This window comes from Elaeis guineensis, chromosome 2, assembly GCF_000442705.2.
Source record: "Elaeis guineensis isolate ETL-2024a chromosome 2, EG11, whole genome shotgun sequence".
NCBI classification, from domain to species: Eukaryota; Viridiplantae; Streptophyta; class Magnoliopsida; order Arecales; family Arecaceae; genus Elaeis; species Elaeis guineensis.
In genome coordinates, this window is record NC_025994.2 from 70,730,190 (window position 1) to 70,751,683 (window position 21,494).

The 21,494-nt window shown below is 38.0% G+C and overlaps 2 protein-coding genes across 2 annotated transcripts; both read right to left on the bottom strand.

The window, feature by feature from the left end:
* On the bottom strand, nt 1-9,251 carry LOC105032778 (uncharacterized). The gene is given in 6 exon segments (XM_073251824.1): nt 1-1,246; nt 1,616-1,796; nt 5,079-6,143; nt 6,298-6,762; nt 8,203-9,047; nt 9,050-9,251. Coding segments are annotated over 6 exon segments (3,720 nt in total). The 3' UTR covers nt 1-284.
* An 8,465-nt stretch (nt 9,252-17,716) lies between these two features.
* LOC105032779 (cyclin-D5-1) lies at nt 17,717-19,914 on the bottom strand. Its single transcript, XM_010907342.4, has 5 exons — nt 19,406-19,914; nt 19,229-19,318; nt 18,853-19,144; nt 18,623-18,756; nt 17,717-18,528 (listed from the first exon to the last, which is right to left on the bottom strand). Exons 1-5 carry the CDS (start codon nt 19,691-19,693, stop codon nt 18,334-18,336), a joined length of 999 nt encoding a protein of 332 aa, XP_010905644.2. The 5' UTR covers nt 19,694-19,914; the 3' UTR covers nt 17,717-18,333.
* Nucleotides 19,915-21,494: the final 1,580 nt, after the last annotated feature.

Genomic DNA, 21,494 nt, shown 5'->3' on the forward strand with positions numbered 1-21,494 from the left:
TAGTATGGAATGAACCTATGGTATTGGAATCAGAACCTGCTGTTCCTGATATATCATGTGTAACGTATTATAGTCAACACGATTAAAGGATATATGGATCAGCTGTAAAACTACTAAAGTACTTCATTACCTTTACAAATGCTGTTACTCTCACAAGACCTCAAGTTTTGCTCTTTCCCTCTACTCTTAAGGCAGGACTACCAAGTTTTCAGCCCAAAAGCTTTGATATTTGACGCTTCTACTCCAGTAATTTTATTTTGTCATATCATGGTGGCGGCAGCTCTTTATCTAGAATGAGTTAAAACAGATCTTATAAGTGTTCTGGCACTTTCTAGCTGGTGCTTTCCATCATCAATGCTGTGATGGCCCTGAAGGTCTCTCTCTATTTTTAGATAGATCTCTTGTAAAGAGCTGGACATAAGTTGAAGTTCTTCCAAGCAAGCATTTTCTTTATCCAACAACTTCACACATGTAAAATGGACCAGGCCTAAGACCAAGTCAAAGTCTGCTTTTTCCAGCCCAACCTCCAGACCTGCCAAGAAGACACAGCCCACAGCGTCCAATATTTTTGGGCTTCCCTTCTTTAGAAGGATCACCAACATCTCTGTAAGCTTTCTAAATACTGAAGGCTCCAATGCAGGAAGATGATTGCCCTCCACATCTTGGCTAATTTCATTAACTGCATATAACTCAGTCTTGCCCAGAACAGAAAGCCATACTGGAAAATTAAGCCCAATAATATCACCTAAGTTTGAATTGCCACCTTTCTCTGTCACCTTAATCAGTTGGTTGCAGCCTAAGCCTAGTATAAGAACAGGCAGCCATGGCTTGGCAACAGAAACAATATGGAATGCATACTTTAAGCCTAGATATGATTCGATGGATGTGACAAGGTCAAGAAGATCATTGGCAAGGTAGAATGCTTCCGGTGGTGGTGCTGAAGTTTCACTAGAATTTCTGAGCACTAAATGGAGTAACTTGGCAGCGTAAGTGAAGGAGCTTTTTAGATATGTAAGCATCTCTTTTAGATCATCTTCCTTTAATGGTGGCTTTTGTTGCCGATGCCTTCCAATGGCTGAGACAACATATCTAGCATAAGATGATGCAAACATCACGCACCTTCCCTGGTTTTGGTCAACAAGGCTCATGGTTGCAGCATCAACAACAAACTGAAGAATTGACGTGACCAATTTCATCGTATTTTGTAGCCTTCTAGCTTCAGGAATATCAGTTTTGAGCTCATCACCTACAGGAGGGTACAAGGGAAGAAAAAAAAAAAAAGAGATCACAGAAACTGCAACAGTGAAAATGGAAAAACTGGTGGAAAAAGATGTTTTCAAATCAGCTCAATAGTCCTCCATTGATTGTCAGGTGGGTTTTCCTTGCTTGTTCATCAAAATTTTTTTTTAAAAATAATTAACTCTGAAAATGGAAGAGGTGGAAGTTTCAGATGTTTTATCATTAAGAAAAATAGCATACTCATGTCAGTCTTGGTGATAATTCTCTCTCTCGTTCACTTGGAAAAATGCAAAATATCATTCATTCGTTTGTTAAATAGTCATATATTCTCTTATTCTGAGTTTCAACTGAACAAATATATTATATCTCTAGCTACCTTTGGTTTGGTTTAATGTGCCATCTAGAGCTGCCTTCCGCTTGGATTTGCGGCGCATTGCAACTTTCTCTTCATGATTGAACTTGGAGGGCTGATCACTAGAATTTTCATTAGCGGATTCACAAAAGAGTTTATCAGCACAGTTGAGTAGGTGCTTCAATGGATTGTCCAATAATACCTGCTGAGGGGAAAACACTAATCAAGATAAGTACCAAATGTGGGATGACTATCATATTCTGTTATTCAGAGGCATAGCATTTCAAGTCTGAGAGTTTAAGACATACAACTAAAATCAATCACTCAATCTGACTTATAACTTAAAAGGCAGTCTGACCACCGGATGGTTGGGCTAGTACCAATGCTTTCAAGCTGCCAATCCAAGAGTCTAGGATATGAGTTTTCAGGAATGTAATGGGAGCATCGATGTTAAATTAAATAAACATTCCAGCTTTTCAAGAAAACAATCATAACAGTCATTTTTTTGTGAAAGAAGTTCCTTATTTAGATGTATATTAGAAATCAACATGAACACCATAAGAGTCACTTGATCTGCATCTTTTGACTTTCTCCTCTAGATAAATGTTGGAATTATTGGGAAAGTGAAATGCATGTGGATTCAGGACAATTTATCCATGTAAGAACTAGAGCAGCCTTCAGTCCATGGTTTTGTGTTCCAGCTAAAACCAAATTGAGATCTATCCAATGTCAATCTTTTGATCAGCCTTGGTTATTCAGCTAAAACCAACTAATTTCATCCAATTCTGAAGTAAAGCCAATTGAAATCAGTCACCGTGAAGAATTAGATGTATATGTGGCCTATCTAAATTATCTTTGGCTTATTTCTTCATTATTATTGCATCAAGAGAGGAGAGGCTTGCGCATTGGTGTCCATTGCATTCTATACATTTTCTCAAGATTAAAAGCTCCAATTTGAGTGGCAAGAAGTCATAGCATTTGGGCATTAGGTTCCCAAAATACAGGATAAAAATAAACTTCTTTCAGTCATTTACTATACTACACTGTACATGAACAAGAATCATGTGGATCCAGAACTAGATTCAGCCTGTAAATATGGAGTCTCAATCTCAGTTTGATTTGAACCTCTCAGTGTTGAATTCAAGTTAAATTCCATCCCCTTTAATTTTATTAGACTCGAGCAGAACATTAACAAACCCATATACAGCCCTTCTCAATATGCTAAACAAAGTTTTGAGACATACCATGCTATCTAGCATAACATTTTGGAACAAAAAAGTGGAGAACTAAAGAATGTAATGATGAATGCACGAACCTTTTAGCTTGTAAAAAGTGAAGCCCATAGGGTCAAATAAGTATTTACAAAAACAAAAAAAAAAACAATTTTGCACCTCAACAGAATCCCCCAATCTACAAATGCCAAGAAGTCATCCAATCATCAACCATTTGTTGCCTCCTTCATTTTCTAATAGGCTTAAACATATTAACTAGAAGCTTGAAACCACAGTCATAATTAATCATCTTTTTGTTTGGTGTGAACTTAATTATCATGTAGCACAGTCATAGCTAGCTTCCTCAAATCCCTTCTTTTCACCACCATCTGTCTTGCAGATTTCTCCACCATTGGTCAAACAATACAATGAAAATTTCAGTGCCCCTCCTACAGATGCTATTCGTGCTCCTGCTATTTACTAATCCAGCATATACGCCAAAAGAGTTCAATTAAAACAAAGGTTTGCATTCAGATAGATGCTCAACTATCTGAAATAGGTCAATCGAGAGAAATTATCTTTTCCACCACATTTAGGCCCTATTTGGCTAAAGCTTTTAGAGTGCCAAAAATCACTTTCTGACCTTCAAAAAATACTTTGGGATGATATAGTGATGTTTGGTAAAAAATCGAGAAATTATTTTGACTTTACCGAAAAACTAAAAAGGTCTACTTGGGAAAAGCTCTATTTGAAGCTTTTCCCAAAAATACTTTCTAGCTAACACTGAAAAGCTGTTTTGATTTAAATAAATTTTTTTTAATGACAGAAATATCCACTAATAAATCTCATAATTATATCATATTATATCATTATACTATAAATATAATATAATATAATCATAAATTAATATTATAATATATTATAAATATATAATATAATATATATAGTATTATTATATTATTAAAATATAATTTGATATAACAATATTTACTAATAATATAATATTATTATATTATAATAACATAATATAATCAGTTATATTATAATTTATTATTAGATTAGATAATAATCCATTATATTATATTATATATTACATCATAATTATAATAATATTATATTATAGTATATATTATATTATATTACATTGTATGATAATAATATTATACAACAAAATAATATTTTAAAATATAATAATATTTATGTTATATACATATAATATAATCTATTATAATATATTATAATATATTATTACATTAGATTATAATTAATATATTATATTACATTATAAATTATATTATAATTATAATAATATAATATAATATTATAATATTATGTTATATTATATGATAATAACATTATATAATATAATAATATTTTAATATATAATATCATATTATATTATTCTCTACTATACAACACTATGCAATATCTTTTATTGTCATTTTATCATGCCAAAAGTACTTTTTTATTTTAGTTACTAAATATATATTAAAGTTCCTAAGTACTTTATCAATGTGGTTAACAAATAGCAAATAGCTTTTTGTAAAAGCTCTACTTTCAAAAGCTCTAAAAGATCTACTGCCAATAACAATCCCAAACAAGGCCTTAAATTTCACCTTGTATAACTAAACAGCTAATGACTTGACATCAGCTAATCATAAAAAATCAACCTCCATCATGTGAGTGATAATAATACTAAACTAGAGCTTGTATTTGTCATTGTTCTTAACTATATTCACATATACACTTATAATTTGTTATCATATGCTGGTTTCATGCTGATTGTATTAACTATTTTAATATGCATAAAGGAAGAAGCAGTCAAAGACAAAATGCCTCATTAACTGCTCAGGCAAAAGTGTACAAAGGACAACTAAAATTCCAGTTTCACAAACAATGTGCACAAGATTAATGAAACAAACAGAAACAACTTGCAGTTTAGGTAAGCCTCACAGCTCCAATAAATTCAAAGCAGAATAATGGAACCATTGATCATTCTGAACATAGTATTAGCAAGATTTAGAGCTCAAAATTCTCTATGACAGACAAAAATCAGCAGCAGAAAATTCAAAGAAAGTGTGATACAATAGACATCATCACATAAATGCAACTATATAGGAAATTCTAAATTATCATAAGGAAAACAGGAAAAGAGCTACTTCTAGAGATGAGCTTGTTTCTTATATGCTATCTTCAATACAATAAACATCATCATGTAAATACAACTAAGATAGGAAATTCTGCATCGCGCAAAGTAAACAGGAACAAGAGCTTACTTCTGGAGATGAGCTTGTTTGGCGTAAGCTATTTTCATGACTAAGATTGCTGTTAACAGTGGAATCAACATTTTGAAGTGACATGTATAATGCAAAAGCTGTATAGGCCAAGACAGGTGCTATGTCAAAGAGCTCCCGGTGCACACATTGTTCAATACATACCTGAGAAATGATTCTCATAGCAGAGAATGCCATTTCTAGATTTGGAGATTTTAGCACATCATTTCGAGTATCGTCACTGGTAAGCAGTTTTTTCACTTGCCATGCTGCTGCAGCAGCAACAGAAAATTCTTCCTCGAAATTTGACATGACAGAATTTGATGATCCTTTTTGATTTGCACAACTTGTTCCCATTGAAGTTTTTAGTAGTACATTTGCTTTTTTCTTCTTCATATATGATGCAGCTGCCAATCCAAATTTGTTAAGAAACTTAGAAGCAATAACTTGCAATTTATTTGTCAAAACTTCAAACAATTCATCAAACCAACCACAAGAAAACATCAACTTGTGAGCTGCCTGTACTACTTCTTGCTTCTGTAGATTATCAGAGAGCCCAACTGAGCTCACTATAATAGTCATGCAATGATCATGTAGTCCCACCAAATTATCTAGGGAAACAACAGAAGCAAGGCTTAAGAGAGCAGCCTGGGCATGCTCAGAAGATGCTGCAGCAAACAAACCCTTCAACTTCTCTGTTGACAACAACTGGTTGAGAGTTGCTTTACTAGACAACTCACTGGATAGACTCTGGCATATATTGGCTGAAGCAATCAGTAAGCCATCAGTCTGATCTAGATCAAGACCCTTAGGTGAAAGAGCTAAACTGGTAGAGATTCTGAGAAGTTCCGTGAGAGACCTTGAGGATGATCCCTCTGTCACAGCAAATTCACAGAACCTTGCCCCGGCAGTTGGAGACCTTTTTATTAGTGAAATGCAACGACTACATGCCTCTTTCAAATTCAACTTTGAAGGAAAGTAAGATGGAATGAGAAGCCTTGTGATTTTTTGAGCAACACGTGGGTGATCATTTGCAAGTGAAGATAATAAAGCATCTAAACTCACCACCTGGGAAAAAAACAACTGAATTTATATATAGCATTTATCAGAATAAATTATCCCACTTAAGAATGCAGTGATGAGCTGAACTCCAAAAGTCAAAGAAGATAAGATCAAAACAAAATAACAAAAAAAAATGCAGAAACAAATTATGTGTATTTACCTTATTGAATTGGAAAGTACGAATATCTCGAATGGCTAAAAGAAGATCAACAACAGCCACTCGAACAGAGAGTACGGGATCCGAAAACATGCAACCCAATCTTGGGAGGAGTATTTTCATTATTTCATGGCTCTGTGGATTGTCAAGCAAATATATAATACCATTCACTGTTGACAGTCTTACCTCATTGCACATATCATGCGACATGTTATCGATAATGCTGGCCAAAAACTTAGTTATCATTGATGAAGGAATAACTTCCCAAAATAGATTAAGGATGCGACATGAACCCTCAACTGCAACTGTCCTCACTTCAGGACAGTCATCTAGAAGCAATTTATCTAATAAAAAGAACTGTTTATTAAGCAAGGCATCTTTAACTTCTTTTGTGACATCTGGATCTTCAAGTGGGAACATATCTAAGAGCAGATGCAATGCATTTTGACGAACATTGGAGTTGGCAACCTGCCAAATTTCATGGGTGAACAGTTACATACAGCATAAAGGAGGTCCATAATCAAGAAATTTGTCCGATCTTAAAAGTGAACTGCCTTCCAAGCTTGGCAATAAAATTAAACCAACAAGAACAAACAAGAGAACAAGTTTGTGTTATATATCATTTGTGACCATTCAATCTACAAGGAAAGAAAAGTTAAAATCCTTTCACTCATGGAAAACAAATCAAAGAGTACTTTCTTCACCAAATAAAGGCACAGCAATTGATTTTCTAGGCACCGTGTATGTTGGATCTAATGGAAAATATGGTAGAAAAACCACAAAGCATCAAAATTTAGACAAACTATAACAAATTTGAAAATGATCCCATGTAGAAGTCCATCTTTTGATGTAACAGTTATCAGCCTCCTGTTAAATGATCAAAAGCCATACTTCTATAATTCTCACAAGAAAGAGAGAGCAGTCCATATCCTACCTGATATTTCCTTAATTTTGACAATTATACCATGTTTGTTCTGCATCCCCTTTTAGGCTGTTAAATAAGGTAATTGAAGAAGAAGAAGAAGAAGACAAGAATTTCTCATCAGGAAAAATGTAGTCCTAATTCGAACTTCTATACACAACAAAATATCCTGCAGAACCTACAAATAATAGAGACCCATCTTTAAAAACTTTTTGGGTTACAATTTTGAACCAAACCTAATCAGAGTTGGTTTTGGATTTGGTTCCAGAGTCAGTCAACAGGCCAAACTTTATATACGGGTTGCTATTCCGATTATTTGGATCGTCTTTTCATTTCTTTACTTGTTAGAAAGCAATTCTTCCACATTAAAAAAACTCGAATTCTGTAAGTTCTAAGGACATCTGGAATCAGTATGATGTTAGATTCCATAAAGATCAGAGGCTTAAAAAAAAAAAAAGACATGGATTTGACCATCTCAGAGTTCAATTACATAAAATTACTACCGCTGCTACAAGCTTAATTCCAATAACATCGTATACCCTGAATTGAGCTGATAACATTTTACACAGAAAATGATCTTTTGATTATTTGAAAACAACCATACCAAATATACGTACACACACTATATATTTTTAATTGGATTTTTCACTGTTTTCCTTTATTTTGATTAATACTTATCATTTCTACGTAATTATCAACCAAGACTGGAAAAATTAAAGCAAACTATTGAAACAACCGCCAAAACTGGTGAAAGTGAAATTCATCTTATCTGGCTGAAAAAGAAACAGAATTCTCAAACTTTGGAAACCATCAAGCCATGTCTCGACTACAAATATTCTCAACAAAGTTCATATCTTGGATGTAACACGAAGGACAAAATGAGAGGTGCTGCCCAGATTTGGTTATAAAAGAAAGATCTAGATAAAGGGTTTTGCGAATTACTTAAAAGAAAAAATTATAAAGAAACAGAAATCCAAAGAACACACCTGCAGTGCCCGAAACAGCAAAGGCTCTACAAGACGAAAGAGAAGCTTCTCAACACCAGCAGTAGCCCTCTGCTCAATAAAACTACCTAAAACCCTCCGGATAGAGGCTGCAAGCGATTTGGAACTTGCATGAATGGCTCCTTCTACCAGTCCCTGCAGGAAACCATCCTCAATTTCCTCCCTCAACGAATCCTCCAAGCCCTTCCACGCCTTGAAGAGGATATCAGCATAAGCTTCCAGCACCGACTTCTTCCCAAAAGGAATCTGAGACCTCATCAAGGCAAGAGCTTCCTTTGTGAGCTGCCCATTCAACCCCAGCATAAAGGCGAGAAACCGCCGACCCTCCTCCGTCTTCAAATACACCGGCGTGATGACACAGCGGACGAGGAGAAGCCTCAAGTCCTCAATGCTGTCATCCACATAATCGAACAGCGAGAAGGCATCCCGGAGAGCGCAGACCCTTCGAACATCAGCCTTCTTGCCCTGCGTCAGCGACCTTGAGAGCAAGAAAGGGAGTGACTGAGAGATCAAATTCTCCCTCCCGGGGAGCTTCTCCTTCCACCACTCCTCGCAGAGGGCGGCAACCTGGGACAGGAGGGCGGAGTCCATCTCGTAGAGGACGAGACCATCGTGGAGGGACTGGGCAGCGGGGAGGAGATCGGCAGGGGAAAAGAGCTTCTTTGGATGGGAGATGCAGAGGTGGGCGACGTAGGCGTAGGCGCGGAGGTTCTCGAGGTGGTCTGCTTCAGAGGATGAGGCAGCGGGGCCGGCGGCAGGAGATCGGCGGTGACGGGAGGAACGGCGGGAGCGCTTGGAGGGGGTGAGAGGGAGGGGCGAGCGGCGGAGGAGGGGTGGAGGGAAGACTTGAAGGCGGCGAGGGAGCGGGAGACGGAGAGGAGGAGGGCAGGGGGAAGGGTTGAGGAGAGGGGGGAGGAGGGGGAGATGGACAAGATTAGGGACTTGAGGGCGGATTTGGGGAGGGAGGGGGCAGAGGAAAGGAGGTCCTCGGCGGAGGGGGAAGAGGAGGACGAGCGGAGACGCTTCTCCATTGGCATTGTAGTGGGGAGGAGATCTTAATGCCTTCGTTTTGGACGTTCCATTTGGGGGGAAGAGAGGAAGGGAGTGAAGATGAGTCGAATTGGGGGTTTGAATCGTCGTATCCATTTTCGAATGGGGAGGGGGTTTTTGGCGCTCGCTGGGCAAGTGGATTCTGGATTGACGAAAATATCCTTGTATATTGTGACCATTACGAATATGGATTTTAGTATTTTACAATGCTGCTTCAATTTTTTTTTTTTTTAATTTTTTACTATTGAATTTTTTTCAACCATCCATTTTAAAATGGATGGCATGATTTATCTATCAATAATTAATTTTAATTGATCATGTATATAATTGATGCAGTAAATAATTTAAATTATGAATCTCCAAAACATCCATCACTTCCTTTTTTTTCTCGATACAGCACCACTACTTTCTGTCTTTGTTGCCTTCAATAATTGACCACTAGACTTCACTCCATCCATCACCTTCCTCCTCTTTTCTCAATATAGCACTATCTCTTTTCATCTATATTGCCTTCAATGATCAATGGAGGAGGAAGAGAGATGGCATGTGGTGGCGAACCTGAGCGGAGGAGGAAGGAGGTGGCATGGAGTGGCGGAAAGGTAGTAGAGGGGTGGATGGAGGAAGAGGAGAAAGGAGGCAAGTGTATGGTAACGAGGTGAGCGGCAAGCCTGAGTGGTAGAGAAGTGGGTTGAAGAGGAGGAAGAGACAGTGCGCGGTAATAGGAGGCAGAAAGGCTAGCGGTGGAGAGATGGACAGAGAGGAGGAAGGGGCAGTATGCAGCGGTGGGAAGATGAGCGATGAAGAGATGGGTAGAGGAGGAAGAGGGCGGTTTGTAGTTGTCTGGAGGCAAGCATCGGAGAGATAGGTAGAGGAGGAAGAAGGGGGTGGCATGCAGTGATTGAAAGGTTGAGTGGCAAAATCAAGCGGTGAAAAGATGGGCAGACAAGAAGGGGGCAGCATTTGATGGTGGAAAGGCTAGCAGCAAAGAGGTCAATGAAAGAGAAGGATAGCATATGGTGGGATGGAGGCATGCCGCGGAGAGATGGGCAGAAGATAAGAAAAGGGGATGGTGCGTTGTGGCGGGAAGGCGAGTATCGAGCTTGAACGATAGAGAGGTGGATAGAAGAGGAGAAGAAAGAGGGCTGCTTGCGGCAGCGAGAGATGGAGAAAAATTACAGAAGAAGAAAATTAAAACTAATAAAATATTATTTTTTAAAAAAATATTAAAATATAAAAAATAGTGATGTTGTAATATTTTAAATACCTTTTATTATAAAATATTATAAAGAAGTACTATAATAAAATCCTTACAAATACATATTTTTACTCTATTTTATTTTAATTATAAATAAAATTTGTATGAATAAATAATAACTAGTAAATAAATGTCAAAAGAATGAGCAAAGTTTTTGATCTTTTATTTTATTTTTAAATAAATAAATTAATGATAGGAAAAGGATTGATTTTTTTTTTTTATTTTTTTGATAAAGAAAGGACTGAATCTTTGATTTATGATTAGAACGTAGAAGGCGATGGGGAAATGCAAGACAGGGAAAAGCATGATATATTACGGGAGTTCACATAATATAGTAGTATAGATGTATTTTAAGCTAACTCCATGACATTTGGGACATATAGATAACCATGCTATGAAACATGTCGTAGAGGATGTGGCTTTTGTAGATCCAAAAATAAGGTTAGAATTTGGAACTAGGGCAGATCGAGTTCCATTTTTGTACAGCACGTGCCCAGCCTAGATGAATCTTTTTCGAGGTCTATACTTTCCAAAGTTAAGGGATGGGGTAACGCTAATGCGGAATTGGGAGCGGGGTGGTTGAGAGCCGGGTGTACAAGGGAGGAGATGGGTGGAGAGAGAGAAGGGTGGGGGAGGGGATGGGCCGGAGAAGAAGGAGAGGGTGGGCTATGAGTGGGGAGAGAGATAGAGAGAGAGAAAGGAGAGGGGTGATAAGGTGGGGAAGGTAGCCAGCTAGAGTTGTGAGGAGCGGGATATACGAGTAGAGGACAAGAGGTGGGCTAAATGCATGGGGGAGATGAGTGAGAGAGGGGTGGAGGATTTGGGGGAGGAATTCTTTGTGCACTACAGGCGGTGCAGAGATGCACGCACCGTCTGCGGTGATTGGTTCACATGCGGAGTTGGAGTGCGATGCGTGAAATTTTTTTTTTTTTCGTTGGCTCCGTGCGGGAATCAATCATCGTGGACGGTGAGCATGGTTCTGCACCGCCAGTGGTGCACAAAAAGTTTTGCAGGATTAGGGCTTGAGGTGTTCACATGGCTTAGAGCCGAGCTTATCATATTTGGGCTCACAAATTCGAGTTGAGTCTAGGCTTGAACTATCGGATCAAGCCAGAAGCTTAATCTAACAGGCTTCGAACCGCACCCTACCCTTGCGCCCCCCCCCCCCCCCCCCCCCCCCAAACAATTCCAAGCCATCTTTGAGTGTCCTTTTACATAGAGAGCTTGATCTTGCATGACAATTTGATAGATGGCTGTGTGAATGCACTTTATACTGTTGCTATTTTTTGATGTTAATAAGCAATAGCTTTGCCAAACAATTATGTTTGCTCGTATTCTGAGATCAAACACTCAAAACCATGACCCTAGGATTGCACAAGAAAACTTGTCTATGTTCATGAAAATAATATTTTTATAGATTCATAATTAACTGGATCTTAAATAATTTCTTACATGAGTTACTAGCGCTTAGTGACAAGGAAATAATTTGCATTCAATGCTTGTGGAATATTAACCAGTTAAAGCACCAAAAAAAAGGTAGGTGCACATTTATTGTGCAAACTAATATTTACACCCTCCATGGTTATGCTAGGGTACATGTAGCAGTACCCTTTTGGCTGAACTTGTAAACCGGTAGGCCACCCTTTCTCATAGGAAGCAGAGACCGCGTCTTGCTAAGCTGTGTTAATTAGAATGGAAAGGCCCGTAACAAAGTCTATTCCAGATTGGATAACTTTGGGGTGAGAGATTATGACAGAGTTACTCAAGCGAGAGAAATCCCTTCCAAGGAGAGCGAAACCTCTTATTGCTAGGACAGTTGAAGGAATCGCTAGCAAACCGAAATAGTTGGAATGAGTCGCTCTCCAAAGAAGGCAAAAATGAGGTGGGTTTTTTTTTTTTTTTTGAGTGTGCACTGGATTTATAAAGATTCATCCACAAATATATGGTGTTGGTTCTCAGTATCCCAGAATGCATTCCTGAAATGGTTCTAGGAGCTCCATGTGCGTGAGCCCCCTCCAACACAATGTATATCGAGATTCACTTTGGTTTGGTAAGGCGATTGGTTGTCCATATAAAGAAATGATCTCTAGCATATCTCAGGAAAAGTTATGACTTAAAATAGATGTTTTTTTTTAACATTTGAATCCTTAGCTTAATTAGAGGGCAGATCGTGGCTAAACGGCTCTATTGTGACTTGGATATGGATACACCGATTTGTCTGATATGGTGCTACCAACTATTCGAAGTCTGATACAAACTAGCTATGAAGCCTTTCATTTCAGCCAACTAGTGCCCAACACATGGCCACTCCAAAAGTGCACAACGATGTTCGAATCTTCTCTTATTCAACGACAATGGGAACATAATGATGAAACAATCTTTCTAACCATGAGATTCACATCTCATCACATCACATCATATCTTCCAAATATGCCAGCAGTTATCTCCAACAAACTCCCTTATATATCTCAAGATGTCGATTGTGATGGACTCTAGACCTCACCTATATAAACCATTCTTCAGGAATTCTCCAATTAAGTCTCTAGAGTGAAGTCAAGTCCCAAGAAGCCCTTGTGAGCTCAAAAAGCAATTGTTAGAATAGATTTCGACGAGTCTCATAGTTTCAGGCTGAATATAGTCCCTGTGGGACTAGCCTCTCCCAAACTCATAAAATTCTCTTTTCCTCTCTCTCTCTCTCTCTCCAACTCCCGTTAAAACCTCCAACATAGACTATAGTTTCTTTCTCTCTCTCTCTCTCTTTGCCTTCTTCGAATTAGAACCTCATCTATTCTATTAAGAAAGACCGACTTAGGTATCAGAGAATCCCTTACCAGGATACTTCTAGCAAGTAAATTTTCTTTGCTTGTGGTGTTTTAGAGCACTCTCAAAAGTTCAATTAGAGACTTGGTTGTCATTATTTCGATCAAGATCTTCAGCTAACTTTCTGACTCCCTAGATCACCACCCCTTTTGCTCATCAATTTGAGCTAGATCGATCCTCGGCGATGATAGATATCATGAGTTCAAAAAATAAAAATAGTTCTTTTATACATGAAAATAATGCTGCATATATTTGACTCTTATCCTACATCCACTGTGATATAGATATTAGGTTCAAAGCATAGAAATGGTTCTTCTGTATATAACGATAACTTTGCATGTATTTGACTATCATCGTACAATGGTAGAAATCTCGTATATTGAAATAATCTATTCGTTTCATTGAAGTAAAATCCATGGGAAAGAAAAAAAAGAGAAGATAGGAATTTTTTTTCAACCTCGGCTTAGCTGAGAGAAAAATTGTACAGTCTAAATGCACGGATATGATGGATGGTTAATGCATGTGGATTGGGTCCCATAGAGTTCTTTTTTTTTTTTTTTTTTTTGTTATGGTTTTCTGGTAAAAAGCCTGTCTCTTCTTTCTTCATGCCGTTGTATGTTTTTTCGTATTTCTATTATTTATATATAAGTGAAAAAGAGAAAAACGTCCATTGTTGCTGGCTGACTTTTAGGCGAACTAGTTTAGAGCATGACTTCGATGATACATTTAAGTATCCACTGTGTTCTTATCATATGTCTACTGTTACATATATATATATATATTACCTGAAAATAAAGTTGTCTCCCAACCAGGTGCCCTGTACTCGTCCACCCATCCATCCTCTAGTTATCTGCATACGAACGCTCATGCATGATTGTCCCGTTTTAAAGAAGGCACTGGAAAATAGGAAGGGCTGGCATGTCAGCCTCTTCGATATCCAACACAAAAAGGAAACAGAAATTAAGTAATGCTTCACACGAGCACCCCACTGGTCCTCATCGTCATCATCATCTTCTTTCTTCCTGCTTCTTTTGGGATAAAAGATACCTGAGATGGGGCATGCAAGACCAAACCAATAATTACTGAAAGAGCATGGGCCAAAGAGTTGGGCAACGGAGTAGGCCGGGCCAACAAACTCTTAAGGGCTTATTTGGCTGTCTGAACCCAAAAATCTATAAAATTTGTGGGATTTGACCCGTACAACTAAAAAAATCAGTCTAGGCTGAACTTGTTTAGGCAAAAATTCAGTTGAGATCCTTTTTTTCCTATGAATTTCGGATTGGACTACTCTAAAAGCCCCAGGATTTTTATCAAAACAAGCCTAACCTAGGTTGATTTGTGCTTGTACTGGCTCAATTCCACGAATTCTATAGGATTTTAGACCCAAACAGATAAACAGGCCCTAAGAGCCTATTTGGATGGTTGGATTTAGAATTTCATGGGATTTTTTGGTTAAGCTAGTATAATTACTAAAAGCATTAAATTATAGGATGTGTTTATAAGTATCTTGGATTATATTCAGTAGGTCATTTTTTTTTCCTCTATGATTCAGGCCAGTTCACTCAAAAAATAGTCCAAGATATTTTTAAATGTAGGCCTAGCTCAGTCTATAATATAATGCTTATGATAGCTGAGCTATAAATCATATAGAATTTTGGACCCAACTATCAAAACAGGCTATAAGTTTTTGAGCCAGACTATAGGATCCAAATCCATCCAAATAGCTCATTCTTGGGCATAATTTTCAAACCCAATCATTGGACTAAATCTAGGATATATTTGGTTTGGAGGAGTTGAACTTTGGAATGGAAATAGGACTGAATGACCTTGTTCTAATTATTTAGTTGGGATAGTCCCATTCCTATTCTGGTTCCAAAAGAAAATAAGAATGCCCTAATCTAATAAAATATAATCATGATTCTCTCTTAATATTTAAATTCTATTCTGATTCTGATTCTGATTATAGTCACGAACTAAACATATTTAGGGATATAGCTATTATGATTCCTATTCTAATTTTGATTCCAGTCATCGACCAACACATCCTAAATTTTGATTGATGAACTGTCAACATGGTGGGCCATTTGTGCTCTATGGACAAAAGAGAGAGAGGTAAGGAATGGAGTTTGGGAGTAGGAGAGGATTCCATGAGATATAAGAGCAGGAAAACTAGCAAATATGATGAAAGATTGGATTGATGGCCAATCTTTAATTATTTAACAAGTGATATTAGAATTAGAATATAGACAAAAAATAGTCAATTATCTCATTATCTGCTTTCAAATGTGACGGAAATAAGAAGGGTATGAAGTCCGCAATAACATCCATGAGGTGCGAGTGATATTAGAATTAGAATCTAGAAGACTCAGGAAATGTTTGGGACCCGTAGTCTAGGAGGAAGAATGAATTCCCCAAGTACGTCTATGGTCCAATATAATAAATAAGTTGTTGAATAATTTGTCCAAACAAGGCAAAGTGCGGTCTGATTGCTAACCAACCAAAAACATTGTAGTTACTAATTTGTCCTTCCAATAGTGTGCAACAGATAGACCACCATCCAATCAAACAGTGCTCCAGATATGAAGGGTTTCAGACCCCTCAGTGGTTAATTTACCTCTGTCTCCAGCATTCATGAACTAGCAAGAGACAGACCATCATGGTCCAAAGCTTTTATCAAAAAAATGTTTGTTGACCTGGTCATACTGATCTCCTATCCTCTTTCCTTGAGCTTGATAAACCCAAGGTCTTTATTTACTGTTATATTGGGGAGAGATCCTTAGGCCTGGAAAGGTGGGCAGGCCACCAATTGAAGCAATCCTTTGTTTAAAACCACGCATCTCTTGAATAAACTTCTATTGCCACCCTTCTCTTTTTTCTAATCCCCAACCATCCAGCCAGAGAGGCACCACTCACTTCTAGGTGGCACTCCTTTGAACCAACAAAGTTACCAAACTTTGTCCACAAGCCTGTTTTTGACTGCATTGATGAAAGGGGAGATTAATCCATCTCAATGTGTGGCAGCTGTGGTTCATCAAGCCACAAGTCACAACCATGTGGCACCTGGTGAGAGATGAAGGGGTGGTTGGAGGGCATAGGATTCCACTCCATCTATTTTTGGGCTTCTGAGGGGTTTATACTGGTCCTTTCATTGAAGTCAGTAAAAAATGGCAGAGCCCACATGCTCCACAGGGCAGTACTTCCATAAGGAAAAGAGAGGTGCAGCAGAGGTGGAGGAGCTATGAAAGTCCTTGGTCATTTCTTTGCCAGTGCCTGTAAAATCTTCTGTAACCTGAGGTTAGTGGATGACATGTGGTAGTCCTCAGGCATTTCTTTGCCAGGGCCCTATTAAACTTTTAACTGCTCTTAGACTCTGTGAAATCTGAGATTGTTGAGTGATCAAGCCCAAAGACCATCTGTAGCGAAAAAGCTAAGCTAGTTGGCTTCCCCTCTCTCTCTCTCTCTCTCTGGCAAGAAAAGAAAGAAGCACAAGCGATTTTTCTGGAATGCCACCATCCTGGTAGCTAGAACACTTGCCCAAGCAGACTACCTCTTTTCATTTTTTTCAACCAAATGGTGACAAAAGTGACCACCATTTTGCCCGATATGTAAAAGGGAAAAGAGAGAATCTTAGTATCTTTTATTACAATTACAACAATATTTTCATCAATATATAGCCTAATAATGTGGCTGTGAAGGAAAGGATATTAAAGGAAAGTACATCAATATATCGCTTAACTCTCCCCAGTCCAAGTATAATTGATATTTCCTTTGATATACTTTCCTTCATAGCCACATTGTTAGGCTATATTTTGATGTACATATTGTTGTAATTTTAATACCAGATACCGAGATTCTCTCTCTTCCCAAATCTTTACATGGGTAAATATGCTTAACACGGTAATATGACAGATGATGCAAGGGAGAAGGGGTAAAGGCCTTAATTGCAGAGTTTTGATGAGTTCCGATGCAGTTGAACCAGTATATACACATCCAAAATCACTCTCTTTGGGATATGTCTGAGGTGGAGGTCCACATCAAGTCACCTTTAAGCTTGATATACAATTCACTTCACCAGTTCTAACACATATGCTTTAGAGCAGGACCGGATTGTTCGACTTTAAGCTCAGTATACAGTTTCCTGTCAGTGCTAGTGGATTGTTGATTCATTTTGAAGTAACTGAGATGGCAAGCTAGAGTTTCTGAGTTCAACAGTTTTGCTTAGATATCACCCACGCTAATGAGGATAGCGCTCATCATACATGAACAACTCATGTGATTCAAACAGCAATGCTTGGTTTTGGTTTGATGACATAAAAATAAGCATATACAAATCCAATCACATCTCATTCCAAGAATCATACAATATCCAATAGCATTCAATCACCTTTACACACTTTTACTTGGCAGATTGAAGACAAATGCACTATATTGCAAAACCACTCTCATTTCTTTACAGTCTCTTCAAGGATTCAGACAAGCACCTGCGTCAAAAAGGACTACCAATCAAATCCTACCTTGAAGACTAATTTCACTAGCTCATTGGCATCATCATATTAGACATTGGAGGGGAAAAACTGGTACAGGACCAAATACAATGGGATGGATGTGGGGAATTATGGATGAATGCCAAGGGTAATGAATGGAAGGTAGTGATGGATGAATGACAAAGGAACCAATTAGGCCAGCTACCATACTATTCACAAACAGTCTTTAACTGCTTCCCAGGCTCATCTCCAAGCTTTTACATATCAATCAGCTTTCTTACTCTGGGCTAATGTTTTACCCTACTTTCCTTCCTCCCCCCCCCACTTTTTTTTTCACTCTAAACACAAGAACTCAATCCAAAAATTTCTCAAGCCAAACTCACCAATCAACTACAAAGCCCATCTGCTAAGCAAACTAACAAATAAGAATCCAATCAACAACCTCATTAAAAAGAAAAAAAATCAATCCATGCCCCATGCAATAAAACAGTGCTGGGGCAATATCTACTGGATATTTGGCACTTGTAGCCTCCTCCTCTTATCTCTCAAACCAGTGAAAGAGGCACTATCAGCAAGATCAATGGCATCGCTAATGCTCGAATGACTTGCTGATAAATCTGAAGAAGCTCCTCTCTTTGTTCTTTTCAGATTCTTGGATGACTCCACTGTCATTATGCTGTAGCAGGCATATACATGATCCTGAAGAGCATTAATGGTAAATAATTATTAAATTCTTTCCATCAACATGCATATTAAACTTAAAGTTTAAAAAAATTTCAATATATCGGCTCACCTTCTCTAAGGATCCACAAAGGGAGCTAGAAGTTATCTTAGACTCCAACATCTCTTTTGTGTATCTTTCGCTGGACGCAGCTAATAAGGCAGCTGCAGCTATAGTTGAGGGGCGATAATCAACTACATTAATTACTACATCCACAAGAAAACAAAAGGAAAATTGTCGGCGAACAACTAAAATAAATATAAGAAAGAAGTATATGAAACCATTGCATGCTAATAACCAACCTTCGGTGATTGCGAATATGCATATGACCGCATTATGTAAGAAATCCTTTTTTTCATGCTGATATTGAAACTTGTATGTAAAATAACTTAGATAATCAAATGGAGTCACCGAACTCATACGCCATTCCAAAGTACTCAAAACTAAGAGCTCCATCCTCTGGATTGCTTTGCTATTGAATTCATAACCATCTATTTGATAATCTGAGAATGCCGGCACCCTGTATTCCTCCATTTTTGCTGCCAATGATAGACAAGCTACCGATAACAACCTGATCGCCCATAACTTCCCCTTCTGTTTAATATGAAATGTATTAATATACTGAAAGTTTGGAAGTAAAAATGAAATCATAAATCAAAACATCATCATCTTATGTACATCAATGATTTGCCGCCGCACGAAGAAGCGATCAAAGTAGACCACTGCCAGATATGCAGTTTTGGAGCTGAAGTGAAAGTAGTCTCTCATCTGATTAAAATGCAACCCAAGAAAAAAAAAAAAAAATGAGAGAACAATGGATTGTCGGTATTGAATAAAATGAATCAAGAGGTTTACCTTGAAAATCCATTGGACTAAAGTCAGGCGGACACACTTGAACCAATCTTCTTCTACGACAGAGGAATAGGAATCAGAACAAGATAAACGATCATTGCTTCGACTCTCGAAGCTGCTCTCTCTAAACAACAACTTCTCCATATACTCTTCGGTTTCGGAAAGATCGGCATCTTTGAGTAGAATAATCATTTTATGCTGTTTCTCTTCACCATCATCTGCATCCAAATCAAATCCATTCTCTTGGCAGATGAGGTTGTCAATGGAAACAGAGCAATCTTCATCCCCCATCAACCTCTAATATATGGGATTCCTATCGGTTTTTGTTATATAGAAAGAAAAAGGGAGTGCAGTGTTTATACTCCTTTGAGTCTATAGGGAAAACCCATATCCGGATCGAGGAGAAATCTATGCATGCATCGGAGGCGGGCGCGGGTCAGCTGCCGCCCCCAAAAAGTAGCAAGGGATGGCGATAGCGGGAGAGTTTCTTTTGGCGTAGCGGCCTCAGCCGTGACCGGTGGATGGGCAGAGACAAAGGCTCCCCTAAGTAGAATAAATAGTGGCATTATTTATTTATTTATTTATTTATTTTGATGTTTTGTTTCTCTTGTTGAAGGTTTGAAAACAGTCTTGTATTTTAATGTAGGTCCAGCCATGTCTCGGTTTTAGGTTTAGCCTACATGCCAACTAGAGGTTGGACTGATTTTTGGGTTTGAAATTTTTGGGTTACCGACTTGGATAAAAGCAGTGTTGAGAAATTACGTGTGCGTGCGTGGAAAATGAGCAAAGAGCTATTTTTCCGTATAGAAATACTTTTTATTATCAACTCAATTGATAGCATCATGTAGTAGGTTTAAGAAAATAAAGATTTATTACTGTTGCTACAAGGCTTCAGAGGGAGATGGGCGAGATCGGTGCTGGATCGAGCTGAAGTGCTACGAAAGATCAGATCGATGTAGACCACAAGTGAATCTGCAAAAGAAGTCCTAGGATTGATGTGGTATCCTTCTGTTTAGGACCTTTCGATGATTAAGTTAGACGAGGCCTTGAGAACAGATAGTAGAAATAGAAAAGCTGGAAGGCAAGAAGAGAGATTTTGAGTGAGTAGAATGAGAACGCTTGTTCTCTTCAATAGAAGAGCTGAAAGAGATTCAGCAGAATTTCAGCTCTCTGAGTTATGACTTACTTCCTACAGGGTACCTTACCCCTATTTATATAGAGGGGATTTGTTTAGGCCATTAGGCTGTTAGGCAAATTTGTTAGACTATTAGTTTATTATAACAAAATATCCAGCTGCATATAGAGATCGTGGGTTGTTTACCCACATGACAATTAGTTGCAATATAGTCGGATAGTTGTCGTTAAGTTGGACGATAGCTGTAAGATAACCGTCTATATTTTAGGATCATGTCAATTTTGGATCGATGTCCTTTATGGTCGATTGGTAAATAACTGAGCTGATCATCATGCTTTATTAGGAATCACGTTTGGTCAGCTCAAATCGGTACATAGTTGAGCTGAGAGTTGAACCATATCGGCTTTTAGTCGATCTGACTTAGAAGTATAATTTGATCAATATAATTCTCAGACAACTCTAATGTTGTCACATGGCCCGATGATGAGGTCAGTTTATACGTATCAATATATGCCTCCCACTTTCCAGATTTGCAGTGAAATTCTTCACGTCGGGTGTGGAAACTTAGTTTAAAAGGTCTTCTTTGACTTCTGTTGTCAATATAAATGTGCTGTACGATGGACAATTGAGAATATTAATTTTTAATCATTCGAAGTGACATGTCGTTTCTCGAAAATGATCCGTTAGATTTGATAATTACGGACGCTTAGAGAATCGAAATCTCATTATTATCTGAACGGCTATACCCAGACATGCATGCACCATGTGTCATATTGTCATTGGTCACTTCAGCTGTCATACAGATTAGATCTGTAAGGCTTAATCAAGAAGAGGTGCATCGAACCGATTCTTCTGAGAACCGTTGGATCATCGACAAATGGCATTAATTTGGTGGTGTAGCCTCGAAAATGATTCGTCAAATTTGATAATTACAAATGCTTAGAGAATCGAAATCTT

Excerpts from the sequence above, each read along its gene's own strand:
- LOC105032779 (XM_010907342.4), bottom strand. The coding sequence starts at position 19,693 with ATGGGGGATGAAGATTGCTCTGTTTCCATTGACAACCTCATCTGCCAA. Across the intron at positions 19,319-19,405 it reads TAGTCCAATGGATTTTCAAG|ATGAGAGACTACTTTCACTT; the intron begins GTAAACCTCTTG and ends CATTTTAATCAG. Across the intron at positions 19,145-19,228 it reads TGCGGCGGCAAATCATTGAT|AAGGGGAAGTTATGGGCGAT; the intron begins GTACATAAGATG and ends CATATTAAACAG.